General features: G+C 39.6%; 1 protein-coding gene across 1 annotated transcript in view; it reads left to right on the top strand.

Moving 5' to 3' along the window:
• Positions 1-17,522, top strand: part of DYNC1H1 (dynein cytoplasmic 1 heavy chain 1) — a 44,391-nt gene that overhangs the window by 10,250 nt on the left and 16,619 nt on the right. Inside the window, exons 14-47 of the mRNA XM_040560007.1 lie at positions 55-165; positions 246-365; positions 586-825; positions 1,350-1,505; positions 1,855-1,968; positions 2,583-2,693; positions 2,774-2,983; positions 3,380-3,526; positions 3,756-3,922; positions 4,588-4,761; positions 5,491-5,656; positions 5,737-5,925; positions 6,012-6,206; positions 6,884-7,166; positions 7,431-7,531; positions 8,926-9,085; positions 9,381-9,624; positions 9,806-9,989; positions 10,541-10,753; positions 10,904-11,142; positions 11,266-11,422; positions 11,833-12,060; positions 12,294-12,524; positions 12,659-12,799; positions 13,070-13,303; positions 13,898-14,104; positions 14,201-14,322; positions 14,702-14,867; positions 15,066-15,229; positions 15,539-15,668; positions 16,430-16,563; positions 16,829-16,943; positions 17,063-17,224; positions 17,300-17,514. Coding sequence (XP_040415941.1) covers positions 55-165; positions 246-365; positions 586-825; positions 1,350-1,505; positions 1,855-1,968; positions 2,583-2,693; positions 2,774-2,983; positions 3,380-3,526; positions 3,756-3,922; positions 4,588-4,761; positions 5,491-5,656; positions 5,737-5,925; positions 6,012-6,206; positions 6,884-7,166; positions 7,431-7,531; positions 8,926-9,085; positions 9,381-9,624; positions 9,806-9,989; positions 10,541-10,753; positions 10,904-11,142; positions 11,266-11,422; positions 11,833-12,060; positions 12,294-12,524; positions 12,659-12,799; positions 13,070-13,303; positions 13,898-14,104; positions 14,201-14,322; positions 14,702-14,867; positions 15,066-15,229; positions 15,539-15,668; positions 16,430-16,563; positions 16,829-16,943; positions 17,063-17,224; positions 17,300-17,514 — 5,930 coding nt within the window. The remainder of the gene's footprint in view (positions 1-54; positions 166-245; positions 366-585; positions 826-1,349; positions 1,506-1,854; positions 1,969-2,582; positions 2,694-2,773; positions 2,984-3,379; positions 3,527-3,755; positions 3,923-4,587; positions 4,762-5,490; positions 5,657-5,736; positions 5,926-6,011; positions 6,207-6,883; positions 7,167-7,430; positions 7,532-8,925; positions 9,086-9,380; positions 9,625-9,805; positions 9,990-10,540; positions 10,754-10,903; positions 11,143-11,265; positions 11,423-11,832; positions 12,061-12,293; positions 12,525-12,658; positions 12,800-13,069; positions 13,304-13,897; positions 14,105-14,200; positions 14,323-14,701; positions 14,868-15,065; positions 15,230-15,538; positions 15,669-16,429; positions 16,564-16,828; positions 16,944-17,062; positions 17,225-17,299; positions 17,515-17,522) is intronic.

Below are 17,522 nucleotides of genomic sequence, written 5' to 3'. Positions count from 1 at the left end.
TATAACAGAAAATGACGAGGCTATTAATTATTATGTAACTCAATTCAACTGTAGGTACAATCAAAGGTGAACTTGAAGTATGACTCCTGGCACAAGGAAGTACTCAGCAAATTTGGCCAAATGCTCGGTCAGAATATGACAGAATTCCATTCACAGATTTCTAAGGTAAGAATCCATCTCCAGTTTTTCACTTTCAGATCAACTTATTCTAGACTTCTAAAACACTGAATTGTTTCCCCACACAGTCCCGTCAAGAACTGGAGCAGCATTCAGTGGATACTGCCAGCACATCAGATGCAGTGACATTCATCACATATGTGCAATCCCTGAAACGTAAAATCAAGCAATTTGAAAAGCAAGTTGAGGTATGTTGCCTTGCCTAGTACTTACTTCTGAGAAGGTCAGACTTAATTCTTGAGATGATATTCAAGCTTAGTGTCACGATATTCAAGTCCTCTTGAGAACAGACTTGAACTTCATATCCTGAGGAATCTCTGTAGTGAGTGCTTGTTAACATGTTGAGTATTTAGTCTTGCAACATCAGTTAGAAAGACAAAGCTAACTTAGAATCGTTGTCTCCTGTAGCTTTATCGCAATGGTCAGCGGTTGCTTGAGAAACAGAGGTTCCAGTTTCCGTCCTCTTGGCTGTACATTGACAACATTGAGGGAGAATGGGGTGCCTTTAATGACATCATGCGTCGGAAGGATTCTGCCATTCAACAGCAAGTAGCAAACTTGCAGATGAAGATAGTTCAAGAGGATCGGGCAGTGGAGAGCAGAACAACTGACTTGCTAACAGACTGGGAGAAAACAAAGCCCGTAACAGTAAGTAATGATGATTAGTATTCATTCACAAAATGAAATAGTTTCTTTGAACTTAACGAGAACAAAGTAGGTTTTTTTTAAAACTTTTCTGTAGCTTTTCATTATACGTGATGGTTAAAGTCTTTTTGTGAATGTTCTACTATAAATTGTTGGTTGATTTATTTATCTTGGGTGGCAGAGGGAAGTCTAACCTTACAACATAAGTGTCATAGGTGGAAAAAGCAGGACAGCTTCAGTTACTAACAAAACTTTGGCTGAAACAAATGCTCTGTAAGAGGTGTAAGGTAGGAAGATTGAGAAGAAAGGGTTTTCTCCCCCAACCCCACAGTGGTATTCAGTAAAGCTAAAAAGTGCGTCTAAAAGTGGGAATAGACTTACAGAATTGGTATGTAGCCTTATTGCCAGCATATGAGAAATAGAAAAATAAGGAGACAGACCAACATTTGGTATTCAGTCCTTGCTTTTGACTTAGCTTCAACTTACTTTTAGGGTTTTTGGATTAATGTATCTCATCCAATTTTTAGGGAAACTTGCGTCCAGAAGAAGCTCTTCAAGCTCTTACCATTTATGAAGGAAAATTTGGTAGGCTGAAAGACGATCGTGAGAAGTGTGCAAAGGCCAAAGAAGCTCTGGAACTAACAGATACAGGACTACTCAGTGGCAGTGAAGAACGTGTCCAGGTATATATAACCTGTTCATACAACTCCTTGTCAGTCTTGCAGCACAGTGTTTGAGTTTCATCTCGCTCTTCATTTAAGAAAGTGACTTGTAGGCTGTGGGTGCCGGTGTCCACACTCATCCAGTTCTAGCCTTAAAAGATTGTCCATGACTGCCTTAATCTTGTGAAGCTATTATGTGACCAGAGATAGAAGAATCTCATCTGGGTCACTTGCTATTGCAATTTTGTTGAATTGGCAAGCTATATGAAGGTTTTTGACATGTTAAAAGTATTCTGTTTAACTCCCCCATGCTAATGACTTTGAAGAAATTATCACTAACTCTTGATGTTTGGTTCATTCTTTACTATAGGTAGCCTTAGAAGAGTTGCAAGATCTCAAAGGCGTCTGGTCTGAACTCTCTAAGGTCTGGGAACAGATTGATCAAATGAAAGAACAACCCTGGGTTTCAGTACAGCCTCGCAAGGTATTTCACTACTGTATATGTAAACAATATAACTACTGCAAGTGTATGTGAATTAAGAATTAGACTTCCTGAGATAGATGTGCTCAGTTGTCACATTCAAGATCATTTTCAGTGTTTATGTACCTTTTTCAGTGTCTCATGAGCATATTTCTTCTCATGCTAAGCTTAAAAAATCTTTCACAGGCTCTATCATAACTTAATTCTCCAGTGGGCCTGTGAAATTCCAGTAGTCTTGAAATTGAGATTGTACTGTATAGGGAGAATATGTATACTATGCTGGTCTGTTGGACCTCCTTAGGAAGCTTCATGGTTGGATGAACAGCATCAGTTTTAGTTCAGTGGTCAGTGGGTAGACAGTGGTAGGAACACTAAGCTATAACTGCCTGTGACAATGCTATTTCATAAATCTTAATCAGACCAATAAAATTAAATTCCCAACTACAGAGCAACCACATCTTACACAAATACATATAATGTTAAAAGAGCTGTCCTGTAGATTACGGTTTATATTTTCACAGAAATCTCTCTCAAATGAGATGTTAACTTTTACTAGTACACCTATATATATACTGCACTTCCAGAGAAATATTTCAGTGCTTTTATGTTACTGACAGCTTCGACAAAACCTCGATGGTTTGCTGAACCAACTGAAAAACTTCCCTGCCCGCTTGCGACAGTATGCCTCCTACGAGTATGTTCAGAGACTTCTGAAGGGCTACATGAAGGTAAGTTACACTCATTTATAAAATGCATGCATTGTATAATTCATCTTCCAAGACGTAACTTGCTTTCTTGTCTTTTCTAGATAAACATGTTAGTTATTGAGCTGAAATCAGAGGCACTTAAAGATCGTCACTGGAAACAGCTAATGAAGAGGCTTCATGTTAACTGGGTTGTCTCAGAATTGACCCTGGGACAGATATGGGATGTTGATTTACAGAGAAATGAAGCAATTGTCAAAGATGTGCTGCTCGTGGCTCAGGGAGAGATGGCTTTGGAAGAGTTCTTGAAACAGGCTAGTATCAACTCTTGTATGTATGCATGTAGTAACACATCAGAGCCTTTTTGTCAGGTGGCTGACACCTGTCTAGTAAACCTGTCAATCTAAGATGTTGATACAAGTGCTTGGGACTCTGTGGAACACTGTTCTGGGGAAAAACTTAAAGCTGTGCAAGTTTTCACTGATCAAAAATGCAACATTTGGGAAGAGCAGTCACTGACTGCACAAACCCCTCAAATTGTTTGTTTTACCTACTTGTGTCATATTCTCAATATTTTTAACAAAAGCTTGAGTGTAAACCCAGGATCCTTGGGTAAAAAGAAAAATCTGTTTACTCTAATACATTTCTACTTTATTATTGTGCTGAAGCAGAAATAATTGATGTTGTATATCAACCATCCTTTCCTTTAGATAAGAGAAGTGTGGAACACTTATGAACTGGACTTGGTCAATTACCAGAACAAATGTCGTTTGATTCGTGGATGGGATGACCTTTTCAACAAAGTAAAAGAGCACATTAATAGCGTGTCTGCTATGAAGCTATCACCATACTACAAGGTAAAATGCAGAACAAAGCCAAACAACGTAACTTAATTTAACTCTGCCTTCCTGTCTTGCTTAGTATATGTGATTGTCAGCAGAAGCTATATTAGCTGTTTAGGTTGACAGATAATTAATTGCATATACATACTTTGTTACTATTAAATGACTGCTTGCACTAACAATTATTAGCAATGAAACTGCCAATATTATTAAAATGAGTATTAATGCAGTGTATAAACTTCAGGTGTTTGAGGAAGATGCCCTCAGCTGGGAAGACAAACTGAACCGTATCATGGCACTCTTTGATGTCTGGATAGACGTCCAAAGGCGATGGGTCTACCTGGAGGGTATCTTTACTGGTAGTGCTGACATCAAGCACTTGCTGCCTGTTGAGACCCAACGGTTCCAGAGGTAACATTTTAATTGCTTTTTTCCTTTCTTGCCTTCCTTGGGGCATCTTATGGTCAGGCCTGTAACTTCATGACTTCAGTGTAGCACTCTCCTAAGTTGAAACATTAATTGTATTCTTACCTGGTCTGGTTGGATTACAGCCCAGACTTAAGTTCATCAACCAAACAAAGCAAGAAACGCCTGTAAACAGTTGTGACCGTAAAAGGTTTATACTAAAAAGGGTAGCATAGAGTTTTTAGAAGTAGATGGGAATTAAGTGATTTTTCTTGCGAGTTCCAGTCAGCTACCTTGAGGGTTTTTCTGGCTGCACAAAGCAGGCTGATTTCAGTTGTCGCAGCCTTTAGTTTCACCCTAAAATGCTGTTTTCTTCATCCACTTTAAGTCACTTTGATCATCCTTCCACACACTTCCAATCAGATCAAAGAATTTTATGCATCTCTTCAGGAAATGAAGAAAAGTAGACCTTCAGCAGTGGAATTGACAGATTTAACATTGCACAGAAGCTAGATTTTGTTGTTGTTGTCTTGAGGTAAATTAAAATCTATTTGGGGAATTTAGCCTTGTGTTCCGTAGGGCAGTGGTCATGTAGAGACAAATAATTTTGGAATTCTGTAGGCCTGTGGTTACTGAATTTATACTATTGTACCATGTTATTTTACTTGCAGCATCAGCACTGAATTTTTGGCACTGATGAAAAAGGTGTCCAAATCTCCACTTGTGATGGATGTTCTTAACATTCAAGGAGTGCAAAGGTCACTAGAGAGACTGGCAGACTTGCTTGGAAAGATCCAGAAGGCACTAGGAGAATACCTAGAAAGGGAGAGGTCCTCTTTCCCTCGGTAAGCAGTTGACTTCAGTTGACTCTTGAAGTAAAGTAACTTGATGTTTCTGTACAGGAATGTTCTGTTAGGTAAAGCCTCTGCCAGTTTTAATATATCGTGTATATATAAGATGTTACAGCTGTATATCTGTGTCCTTTGAAGTACAGAATTCAGTTATAGCCGCTTCTCAGGAAGTGGAACTAAAACTTTACTTGATCATCTGTGTCTGGTCATGGGATTCAGAAGTTATTTAAAGAACCATTGCAGCTGATTTCTATAAACTTACAGATTCTCTTTGCTTAATTCTGGCATATGATTGAAGGACAGAATCTAAACTGGCACAGTCCAGTATTTAAGTTACTGATTCTGACTTAACCCATAGTTGTCAACTAGTTTATCACTTAGCACGAAAGCATAAGAGTGTAATTCAACATGAGGAGGTAGTGAATGGGAGTTCTGCCTGTCTTAATTCAATCCCAAGCACTGTTGTGGGTACTTCAGGGATGGATAGGTAAAGAAGATACTCCAGAGCATGGAATAAGTATACACTTTTATATGGTACAGACCATGTGAACTGAGACGAAGTCTTAGAACTGAGCTCTTCTAGCAAATACGTGTTCTTGCCGTCTTACAGTATTGGAGAAATGAGTGTCAGTTATTCCCATATAGTGGCTGTCTATGAAGCGTGAATAAATAGAAAGTGATGGTTGGAGTTGTGATACAGATCTAATTTTATATGATTATTAGGTTCTACTTTGTTGGTGATGAAGACTTGCTTGAAATCATTGGAAACAGCAAGAATGTTGCTAAGCTGCAGAAACACTTCAAGAAGATGTTTGCAGGCGTTTCTAGCATTATTCTCAATGAAGATAACTCTGTGGTTTTGGGAATATCCTCACGGGAAGGAGAGGAGGTAGAGTTCCAGTGTTTCTTTTTTAAATAAAAATTCTGTAAGTATGTGAACATAGATTGACTTGAACATAATTCTTGCAGGTGCTGTTCAAAACACCTGTCTCCATCACAGAACATCCCAAGATCAATGAGTGGCTCACTCTTGTTGAGAAAGAAATGAGGGTGACCCTTGCTAAATTGCTTGCAGAATCTGTTACTGAAGTAGAAATCTTCGGAAAAGCAACTTCAATTGATCCAGCAGTCTACATCTCTTGGATTGACAAATACCAGGTATCAGTATGGAACACTTAAGCGTATTGCAGCTTGGGTACTTCAGTGAGGAAAACTATCTGATGGGAATTCTTCTTCTTACACAGGCTCAGCTTGTTGTCCTGTCAGCCCAGATTGCATGGTCTGAGAATGTTGAGTCAGCCCTCAACGGTATGGGTGGAGGTGGGGACAGCAGTCCTCTCCAGTCAGTGCTGGCTAACGTGGAGGTCACACTCAATGTCCTGGCAGACTCTGTGTTGATGGAGCAGCCACCTCTTCGCAGAAGGAAACTGGAGCACTTGGTAAGTGAAAACCTTATTTCCTCTTGTGGGTTAGGAGGTGAGGTTTTTTAAAAGGTTAATGAAAAATCAAATAGTCTGACTTCTCTTTTTTCCTCTAGGGGGAAAAAAAGTTTAATGCAATTTAAGCACCTACATCAAGCCCTAGTCCTGTAGGTGGCTGCAGTTTTTAACTCTGCTCAACTTACTGCATGATTCCATATTACAACCTAGTTCACTCAGGCTGGCTATTTCAAATGTGGAAGGCACTGACTTGTTCGTTCCAAAGAAAATACCTTACTGTGCTGCCATTACTGTAATAATTGTATGTTTTTGATTGTAGATAAGGATTGAGGGGAGGGGACAGGGAATAGAATCACCTTCGGTTGTTCCTCTTCAAAGGGAAAACTCTGTTTTAGAGTATTTGTCTTAATAGTTTCTGGCAAGTAAAATACTTCGTTCAGTAGCGTAATGGATTAACAGACAAATGGAAGAGCAAACTGAGAGCTAGGACTTAGCAAGAGCAATCAACTTTGTTAGTTCTGTCTCCATATCAACAGTTTTTAAGGCAGAGGTTGTTGGTAGGTCATGATTTCTGAGCGATGGCAATTCACTACATTAATCTGAAAAGCTGTAGAGTTCCTGGCTTTGTTAGCAATGGCTTGTATTGCTGTGGTCTAAGGAGTTGTTTCATTCTCCAGATCACTGAGTTGGTGCACCAGAGAGATGTTACGAGATCACTGATCAAAAGCAAGGTCGACAACTCCAAATCCTTTGAGTGGCTCAGCCAAATGCGGTTCTACTTTGACCCAAAACAGACAGATGTATTGCAACAGCTCTCCATTCAGATGGCAAATGCCAAATTCAACTATGGTTTTGAGTACCTTGGTGTTCAGGATAAGCTAGTACAGACGCCTCTTACAGACCGCTGTTACCTGACAATGACACAAGCCCTGGAGGCAAGACTTGGAGGATCACCATTTGGTACGTTTGTACTGAAGTACAACAAAATCTTGAGACAAGTATATAAACTTCTATTCTCTTTAATTTATATCTTTAATATAAGGTTTCAGAATGTTTTAAACTATGACATTTAAGAACAAAACAGTCTTTTGGGGAAATAAAGTATAACCATTTCAGGTTTCTTGTCAGGGACCTTTGGAATCAGCATGCTGGCAGATTACATAGTTGGGCACTGATAACTCAGACTATAAACACTGAAGCATGTCTGTCTCACTTCAAAAATAGGTCCCGCTGGCACTGGTAAAACAGAATCTGTTAAGGCTCTTGGACATCAGCTTGGCCGCTTTGTGTTGGTTTTCAACTGTGATGAGACATTTGACTTCCAGGTAAGTTGTTTGATTTAAAATTGTAGTCTGTGCTATCAAGCACTAAAAATCTCTTCAGAAGTTTAAAACAGCCATCAGTGTTTACTTTGGAAATGATCATCTAAAACACTTAACTGAGCAGGTATCCGTGGGTCATACTGATGCTCTATAACAAAAAAATGCCTGCAGTAAGATTGTTTGCAGGGGGAGAATGTTCTTCTAGGGTTTTTTTTTTTGTTTTTCTCTTTAGGACTGGTAGTTCAATAGCAGCAAATGGAGGGAAAGCAATAGGAAGCACAGGGATGTGGAGCTTAAGACTGGCTTTAGGAAAGTAACTTAAACTGTTTAATTTGTCTTGATAGCGCTGGTTTAATGGAGAGCAGAGGGGAGTTTGAGGCTGCATGATTACCAAATTAACCATCATGGCAAAGCTAAAGAGTTTGCTTCAGTATGTGAAGGATTACTCAAAACTAAGAAAATTTACCCAGATATTTCAAAATTACTGACATCTTCAAACTGAGAACCAGGTGAAATGCTTCAGTAAATTGCAACACAGCCGATATCTCAAAATAAAACCTCTGTGAGGTGTTTATGTAAACAGAAATATAAAAGCACAGACAAGGAATCCTGGTCCTTCCTGAACTCTGGTGGGGTATCCATATGTTGTGTGTTTGTGTGTGTTTTTTTTTTTCCTGTATAGCTGTGTTTGATTCATTTAGTCAGTGTTTGGCCTCTAGTGGTGGCCACAAGAAAGTACCTAGGGAGGGATAAAGTCAGGGACATAGTGCTTGATACTCCTTCCTTGCCCCCTGCCCCCTTCCTACCGCTGACAGTAAGGATCCTACCACAGTGTCAGGATCACCAAGTCCCAAGCTGACAAGGGTTATTCACTATTCATGTTCCGGTGAACCTTTCTCCAGGTACTCATTTCTCCCCCTGAATCCACGTACGCACTTGCTCCTATAGCATTCTCTACCAAATAGTTCCACTGTATTACTGTGCACTTTACAAAGAAGCAACTTCTTCTATTTCTAACAGTTCCTTGGTTCTTATATTCAAAAAGGTGGTGAACAGTTGATTATTGGCCATCCTGAACTACTGTGGCTTTTAGATCTGCAGTGTTTTGTAGTTCTAGTATCTGCCTTCTGATAAAGTACTGGAACTGCACCTGGCATTACTATCAACAAGCAAAATATTATGCAGTGGGCTTTCACTGTTTTGTGACTACACTGCAGTACCATAGTTATGGAAAGATGCAAATATCTGAACTTCAGAACCTTGTGCACGACCTGTATACAAATACAGCTCCTTCTTGCCTTGCGTGCATTGTATAAAGTGCTCTTCTCTGTTCCTTTTGCCTGTGCATTGGCAAGAATAACCGTGCAACATCAGTGAATTTTCCTCTCTACGTGCAGGCAATGGGACGCATCTTTGTGGGACTTTGCCAAGTGGGCGCATGGGGCTGTTTTGACGAGTTCAACCGACTGGAGGAGCGCATGCTGTCTGCTGTTTCACAGCAAGTTCAGTGCATCCAGGAAGCCTTGCGAGAGCATTCCAACCCCAACTACGACAAGAGTATGCTACTATTTATTCCTTGTAGTATTGTACCGTTTCTTTAACATCCTTCATGCTCTTTTGTTGCTCAGTTACATTTTTCCCAAGCAGTCCAAGAATGAAATCACTTACCATCAAAGATTAAAATCTTGAAGTAGCTTTCAGCTGGTAGGAATCAAGTATTTGGGTTACAGTACAAAAGGACTTGCTGTCCATTACTGTAGCAAACTAAATTAGAATACCTGAAGTATGACTTCTGTCCTCAAGGTGACTGATCACCAGCTCACTTGTAACTAAACGTACCATCTCTTTTCAGCTGCAACACCAATTACTTGTGAGCTGCTGAACAAACAAGTCAAAGTGAGCCCTGACATGGCTATCTTCATCACCATGAATCCTGGCTATGCAGGCAGATCAAATCTGCCTGACAATTTGAAGAAGTTGTTCCGCAGCTTGGCAATGACAAAACCAGACCGTCAGCTGATTGCCCAGGTCATGCTGTACTCCCAAGGTTTCCGTACAGCTGAAGTCCTTGCCAATAAGATAGTACCATTCTTCAAGTAAGTGACAAGTTTGTTTTGAGATGCTAAATGCTAAGCTTATTGTTCAGGTCTGTGATGTTCATTGTACAACATGCTCAGTGAGTTACAAAGATTATGCCAAGTAAGCAATGGCATATATTTTCTTGAATACTGTGTTGGTTTCAATTAAGAATCAAATTTTGTCTTTCTTGATTCTTAGGCTTTGTGATGAACAGCTGTCTTCCCAGAGTCATTATGATTTTGGCTTGAGAGCCCTGAAGAGTGTACTGGTTAGTGCAGGTAACGTGAAGAGGGAGAGGATTCAGAAGATAAAGCGTGAGAAAGAAGAGCGTGGTGAAGTTGTTGATGAGGGAGAAATCGCTGAGAACTTACCAGAACAAGAGGTAATTTGTGTGTGAACTCTTATCTTCTGTGACAAAGTACAGGATGCACACTAAACAGAACAAACACTCCACAGTGTTCAGCAATTAGTGTTAAGCCATGCAAGCAAAGCAATGTTAGTTACAGCAGGTAGTAATTAGATAGCTTAGAAGCACTAAGAAGTGAAATAAGTGTTGAATTTTAGGATTCTATGAATAGTAATAAAAGACTTATGAGGTGGTGTGTTCATAACTCTCATTGCTGCCCAGTTCTTTTGAAGTTATTTCCAAAAAAAAAAAAAATCCCTCCATTTTGAGGGTTAAGAACCTACAGTTGTATAAACTAAAAGTCAGTAGGAATTCATTGTGTAATTTCAAAGCTGAGCTGCCCGTTAATGCTTGTTTTTTACCTAGACCATCCTGATTTGGTGCTTTATCAATGAAGTGTTCCCTGTCAAACACACTCAACAAAAAAAGTCACACAGAATGGTTTGGGTTGGAAGGGACCTTAAAGATCATCTAGTTCCAACCCTGCCCCCTCTCAAGTCTCAACTAAAACATGATTTTCTCTACAGATCCTGATCCAAAGTGTATGTGAAACTATGGTACCAAAATTGGTTGCAGAAGACATTCCATTGTTGTTCAGTCTCCTTTCTGATGTATTCCCTGGAGTACAGTATCACCGTGGGGAAATGACAGCCTTGCGAGAGGAGCTTAAGAAAGTGTGTCAGGAAATGTACCTCACCTATGGTGATGGAGAAGAAGTTGGCGGCATGTGGGTTGAGAAGGTAAAATGTGAAACTGAAAATGTTGTGGAACTGAAATTAATATATGTGTAAGACTGAACTTTCCTTTTTATTATTAATTTTTTCATCTCTAAGTGAGTAATACTTAGTGACTACCAAAGTTGAGACTTCACATCATTTTTTCTGTTGCAGGTACTTCAGTTGTACCAGATTACACAGATAAATCATGGATTGATGATGGTGGGTCCCTCAGGAAGTGGAAAGAGCATGGCTTGGAGAGTACTGCTGAAAGCTCTCGAACGGCTGGAAGGTGTGGAAGGTGTTGCTCACATTATTGATCCAAAGGCAATCAGCAAAGATCACCTCTATGGTACTTTGGATCCAAATACCAGAGAATGGACAGATGGCTTGTTTACGCATGTCCTGAGAAAGTGAGTCTTCAAGAGCGCGAATGAAAAATGGACAGTAGATTTGTGCCTTGCATGTTCTGGTTTTATTGAGTCTTTGTCATCTATAACCTGTAAAACTGCAATACAAATTTCCTTTAATTACAGAATTATAGACAACGTGAGAGGTGAATTACAGAAACGTCAGTGGATTATCTTTGATGGTGATGTAGATCCTGAATGGGTTGAGAACTTGAACTCTGTTTTGGATGACAACAAACTGCTTACTCTGCCAAATGGAGAACGTCTCAGCCTTCCACCAAATGTAATGCTACTTTTTATGTGATACTTACTTGCTTTCATATAAACTTGTTGCTTTTACCTTGATCTGTACTGGTGCCATTCTTCTCACTTGTCACAAGCAGAGTAATACTGATTTCAGGTAGTGGTTTACTAGAGTTAGGAACTTGTGGAAACAAACATTTCATGTTATGCTTGTTCTGACCCTGTGAGACGAATGCCATGCATTATATGAAAATCTAGGGTAGCAGACAATAATGACGAACTTAGTTTGAGATAGTTTAATGTTGCTCTTGATTCTTCAGAGGCTAAATACAGGCTAACTTATTTTAAAAGGTCTGGGCGTGGGTTTGTTTTTTTAGTGTGTGCTTGTTTGCTTTTGTTTTTTGTTTCTGTTTTTTACTTAAAAATCTGTTTTAAATTTCTGCTTTTTAGGTGCGTATCATGTTTGAGGTACAGGATCTGAAATATGCAACTTTGGCTACTGTATCAAGGTGTGGCATGGTCTGGTTCAGTGAGGATGTTCTCAGTACAGACATGATATTCAATAACTTCCTGGCCAGACTAAGAAGCATTCCTCTGGATGAAGGTGAAGAAGAAGCTCAGCGAAGGCGAAAGGGCAAGGAAGATGAGGGAGAAGAAGCAGCATCCCCCATGTTGCAGGTATAACTTAGATTACATTCTGGGCTAGTGTATTAGAACACTTGTGTCACAAGTAGTATGGTGTACTTCAAACTTACAGCAGCTTAGTCATAGAAAAGCTGACATCCTGATTAATTTTTTTTAAAAGAACATTAAAATAAGAAGCATTTCAAACCTTAAACAAAATTACTTCCTGCTGCCTGGTAATCAAATGGGAAGCAAATGCATTAAGCAGTGTTTGTCTCCCCTGACAGATCCAGAGAGATGCTGCAACAATAATGCAGCCATATTTCACCTCCAATGGCCTCGTAACTAAAGCACTAGAACACGCTTTCAAGTTGGAGCATATTATGGATCTCACCCGTCTGCGCTGTCTTGGTTCTCTGTTCTCTATGCTGCATCAAGCTTGCCGCAACGTAGCCCAGTACAATGCCAATCATCCAGACTTCCCAATGCAGATAGATCAACTAGAGCGTTATATCCAGGTAAATATAATACGCTGCTGGGTAATTCCTGTATTCGATATGTCAGAATAGTAGCTAGATTTCATTTATAGGTCATTGAGTTTTGTTCCACTACTGTACAAGCAAGCAAAAGCTGCTTTTCTTGCTTCCTGCAGAGGTACCTGGTCTATGCAATTCTCTGGTCTCTCTCTGGAGACAGTCGTCTGAAAATGAGAGCAGAGCTGGGAGAATACATTAGGAGAATCACCACTGTGCCACTGCCAACTGCGCCCAACATTCCTATAATTGACTATGAGGTAAAACCTTTCTTAAGCCAGAAGTGTTGCTGCTTTGTGATCTTAAAAGCCTGCTGTAGAATTTGGAGCCGAAACTTAAGTTTTATAGTTTCTGGCTTGTCAGTGAGCAATGCTCTAAGCTGCCTGTTCTAATAATCACATGAAATTTGATGCTACTAACTTCCTATGATTTTTAATAGTTTATATATATATATATATAAACTATATGTATATTAAACAGATTAAACTACATTCCTGTTCTAAATTCTGATCGTGTTTTTGTGTTCTTAGGTGTCCATTACGGGTGAGTGGGTGCCATGGCAAACCAAGGTTCCTCAGATTGAAGTTGAGACGCACAAAGTTGCAGCTCCTGATGTTGTAGTACCAACCCTAGACACAGTTCGCCATGAAGCATTGCTGTATACTTGGCTGGCAGAGCACAAACCTCTAGTACTCTGTGGCCCGCCAGGTTCTGGAAAGACCATGACGCTCTTCAGTGCTCTCAGAGCCCTGCCTGATATGGAGGTACATGAGAGAGTGCAAGCGCATTTGTATGTGCACATGTGTGTGTGAATTAAAGAGTAGTGACAAGTGACTAATCTTAAAGATTCAAGCAGTCTTGATTTAGCACCGAAGTGATTTGCTAGGAATTCAGTGGTGCTTCTACCTCAGTCAGTCATGTGAAAATATAGCAAAAAATAAAAATGATGTTGAGTAGCATTTAAATGTATTTCGCAGGATCCTTAGCCCAAAAGCTACTTCCTTCTATCCAGCTTCAATAATAGAGGAGCATTCCTCCATTTAGTATTTTAAAACCTGTAGTAATGTTTAAGAATATCTCTCGTCCGTCAGTGTGTTCAGGTGGCATAACAGTTATATGAAGCTGTGATGTTCTAAGTACAAGGTTGGGCAGGAGTTGTTGCTGCATTGTAAATGGAAAACCTGTTGAGGGAAGCATACAGTGTACTACAGTCAGTGACCTGAGATGTAGATGATACGTGTACTTCCACTGTGGAAAGCTAAGCTGTAGCATGCCTATTTCCAGGGCTTCTAATAAGCTCTTTCAAGCTCTAATGTATTTTAACTTATTTATTTTCTCTTCACTGTTCTCTTCTTAAGGTGGTTGGACTCAACTTTTCTAGCGCTACTACACCAGAACTGCTCTTGAAAACTTTTGATCACTATTGTGAGTACAGGCGCACACCTAATGGAGTGGTGCTGGCTCCTGTGCAGTTAGGAAAGTGGCTGGTGCTGTTCTGTGACGAAATCAACTTGCCAGACATGGATAAGTATGGCACGCAGAGAGTAATATCCTTCATTAGACAGGTTTGTTTTCCTTTGTAATTAACTATATCATAACAGTTATCTTCACAGAAACTTAATGTTACACTGATCTTTTTTTTTTTAATTATTTTTTTCCAGATGGTGGAGCATGGAGGATTCTATCGGACATCAGATCAGACATGGGTGAAACTGGAGAGAATTCAGTTTGTTGGTGCATGTAACCCACCTACTGATCCTGGAAGAAAACCTCTCTCACACAGGTAATGTACCTAGTAAACAACTTTGTAGCTACAGAGTAGGGGGGTCAAAACTGAAGCGTTGACTACGGAATCCATTCTTAAACACTTAATACCAGATGTGCCTAAGTTGTGTTCTTTGCTTTTGAACTGAATACTAGTCAGTTCTTATCCTGACTGACAGTCAGTGGCCTCATTGTATTTCTTGAATAACCTGTCTAACATGCAGTGGGTACGTCAGAACGCTTTTTGGTCCAAGGCACTAAGGATCAACTAATAAACTGCAGTTAATGTTGAGAATTAGTAATAAAACTGTGATTTAATTTTGATTAAAAAAAAATATAAAGAAATAGTATAGACTGTTACTTGACCATCTGGTCTATCAAATATGCTAATCTTTCAGATTTTTACGACATGTTCCCGTGGTTTATGTGGACTATCCTGGACCAGCTTCACTTACTCAGATATATGGAACATTCAATCGTGCGATGCTAAGGCTGATCCCATCACTTCGCACATATGCAGAACCTCTCACTGCTGCTATGGTAGAATTCTACACAATGTCTCAGGTAATTTGTTGAATGAAACCCCAAATTCTAATCAGTCTTTCTTTTTGCTGAATCACTGAACGTTTATTGTTTGTCTTTCGTATGTATGACGCTAGCAAAGTAATATATGGCAACTCAAGGCCTGTAAAAATAGGGCAGAATTTTGAGATGAAGTAAGTAATATTTTTATATATAACTAATATATATTTGCATTTTTAGGAGAGATTCACTCAAGACACACAGCCACACTACATCTATTCACCTCGTGAAATGACTCGATGGGTGCGAGGTATATTTGAAGCATTAAGACCACTAGAAACCTTACCAGTTGAAGGCCTTATCAGGATTTGGGCCCATGAAGCTTTACGTCTCTTCCAAGACAGGTAAGAAACATGAGATGGGGAGCTAAGGGGATGGAACATGAGGGACAGGACACACACACCAAAAAAAAAAAGCACAGAATGAATTTTCCCCCACTCCTCTCCAGCTTTCATTTGATGACCAAAGTGAAGTGCGCTTCATGTTATGTAGCTGGAATACAAATGTGACTATTTTTCTTTGCTTTAACTTAACACTCCTGTGAATAGTAACTGTGAAGTAGAAACATACTTTGTTGGTAGCACTGCTACATTAGGTTAGTGTATCCTTCTACTACAGAGTATTTGTAGTCATGGATGTTTTTCTTTTTCCAGACTTGTAGAAGACGAGGAGAGACGCTGGACTGATGAGAACATTGACATGGTTGCTCTGAAACACTTCCCCAATATTGACAAGGAAAAAGCTATGAGCAGACCTATCTTATACAGCAACTGGCTGTCAAAGGTAATAAATAAATAATAAAATTAAGTAGTTTGGGAGCAATTGGCTGATGCAGCTTTTATGACTACATTAGCATGATAATCAGTGTCTGTAATTTTATTAAGCTGATCTCTGAGAAGTTCTTGCTATGGTTATCTGAAGTAACTTGCTACAAAGTTAATAGCTGTTATTCCAAGGATGCTATTATAAGATCTACCACAGCATATAAAAGCAGTTTGAAATAATGTTTCTCTAGAATAGGGTAACACTCCCAGAAAGTTGCTGGCAGTTACTGTGTATGGAATTTCTTGGATAAGGTGTGACCTTCGAACAACTCTGATACTGTAATTGTATAAATTGGACTGTTTCTCACAATCTGAATTGATACAGCTGGGCAATCTGTAGAAATCCTACCGGATCAAGGCAAAGGTCCTTCTAGTCTGCTCCCCTTCTTAGGCATTTGCTGTTGGTCAGAGAAAGGCTGTTTGAATGGGGGAGTGAGGGGAAGTAAGTCTTGCCTGCTACTTCCCAGTCTCTTTGGTGACTGGCAGCTCAGGCTCAACTTATCATAGATTCAGTGTTTCAACCCCATGCTGCTATCGGTGGCACTCTAAGCTGTGGACTTGCTCCTGTGCAAGTTAAATGTGTACAGCATTTTTAAGCTTTTGTTATGGGATTGCTATATTAGATACTCTAATACTTCTGCTTTCATCTAGTCAAAAATTGATTTCTAAGCACAATACCCTTAATCTTAATGTCCATACTGTATTGACCGATTCTTCTAGGATTATATTCCAGTGGATCAAGAAGAATTACGAGACTATGTGAAAGCTAGGCTTAAAGTCTTCTATGAAGAAGAGCTCGATGTACCGCTTGTTCTGTTCAATGAAGTCTTGGATCATGTGTTAAGAATTGACCGGTAAGTTGAGACTTTGGTTGCTGTTCACGTACATCTTATTTAGAGACTTTTTCGAAAACAGAGTAGCCTGTGTAGAGACTAGGAAAGGAACTTGATCGCATTCTTTTCCATAGGTGACCTATTTCTGGCCTTCGGAGAGCAGGATCCTAGCTGGAGAGATGTGTGTTGTCAGTTGTAGTGCTAGCTTGAAGTATAGGTACTTAAGGAAAAATTCAGTGAGTTGATAACACTTGACCAAACATACTCATTTATGTTCTTTTTTCAGAATCTTCCGTCAACCACAGGGCCACTTGTTGCTCATTGGAGTCAGTGGCGCAGGGAAAACAACCCTCTCAAGATTTGTTGCCTGGATGAACGGTTTGAGCGTCTACCAAATTAAGGTTGGCATGCTAGTTTTACCTAACAAAGACTGTCTGTCAAAACTCACGCTTCCTAAATATCTACCCCTAAAAAATCCCACTAAAAGAAAAGGTTAATAACAAATGTTAAATCTTTCCAGGTTCACAGAAAATACACAGGTGAAGATTTTGATGAAGACCTAAGGACAGTACTGAGACGTTCTGGCTGTAAAAATGAAAAAATAGCTTTCATAATGGATGAGTCAAATGTATTGGATTCTGGATTCCTGGAGAGAATGAACACTCTCCTAGCCAATGGAGAGGTAAGAAGATTTAAGTAACCACTTTAAGTGCCTTTTTACAACTATAAGATACTACAAAACTATCTTTTGAATTAGGTTCCTGGTCTGTTTGAAGGAGATGAATATGCCACCCTCATGACTCAGTGTAAAGAAGGAGCACAGAAAGAAGGTCTAATGCTAGATTCACATGAAGAACTCTACAAATGGTTCACCAGCCAGGTTATTCGCAATCTCCATGTCGTGTTCACCATGAATCCATCATCTGAGGGCCTGAAGGATAGGGCAGCTACCTCTCCTGCGCTCTTCAACAGGTAATTGC

This window comes from Cygnus olor, chromosome 5 (assembly GCF_009769625.2).
Source record: "Cygnus olor isolate bCygOlo1 chromosome 5, bCygOlo1.pri.v2, whole genome shotgun sequence".
NCBI classification, from domain to species: domain Eukaryota; kingdom Metazoa; phylum Chordata; class Aves; order Anseriformes; family Anatidae; genus Cygnus; species Cygnus olor.
This window is presented reverse-complemented; position numbering and strand designations above follow the sequence as displayed.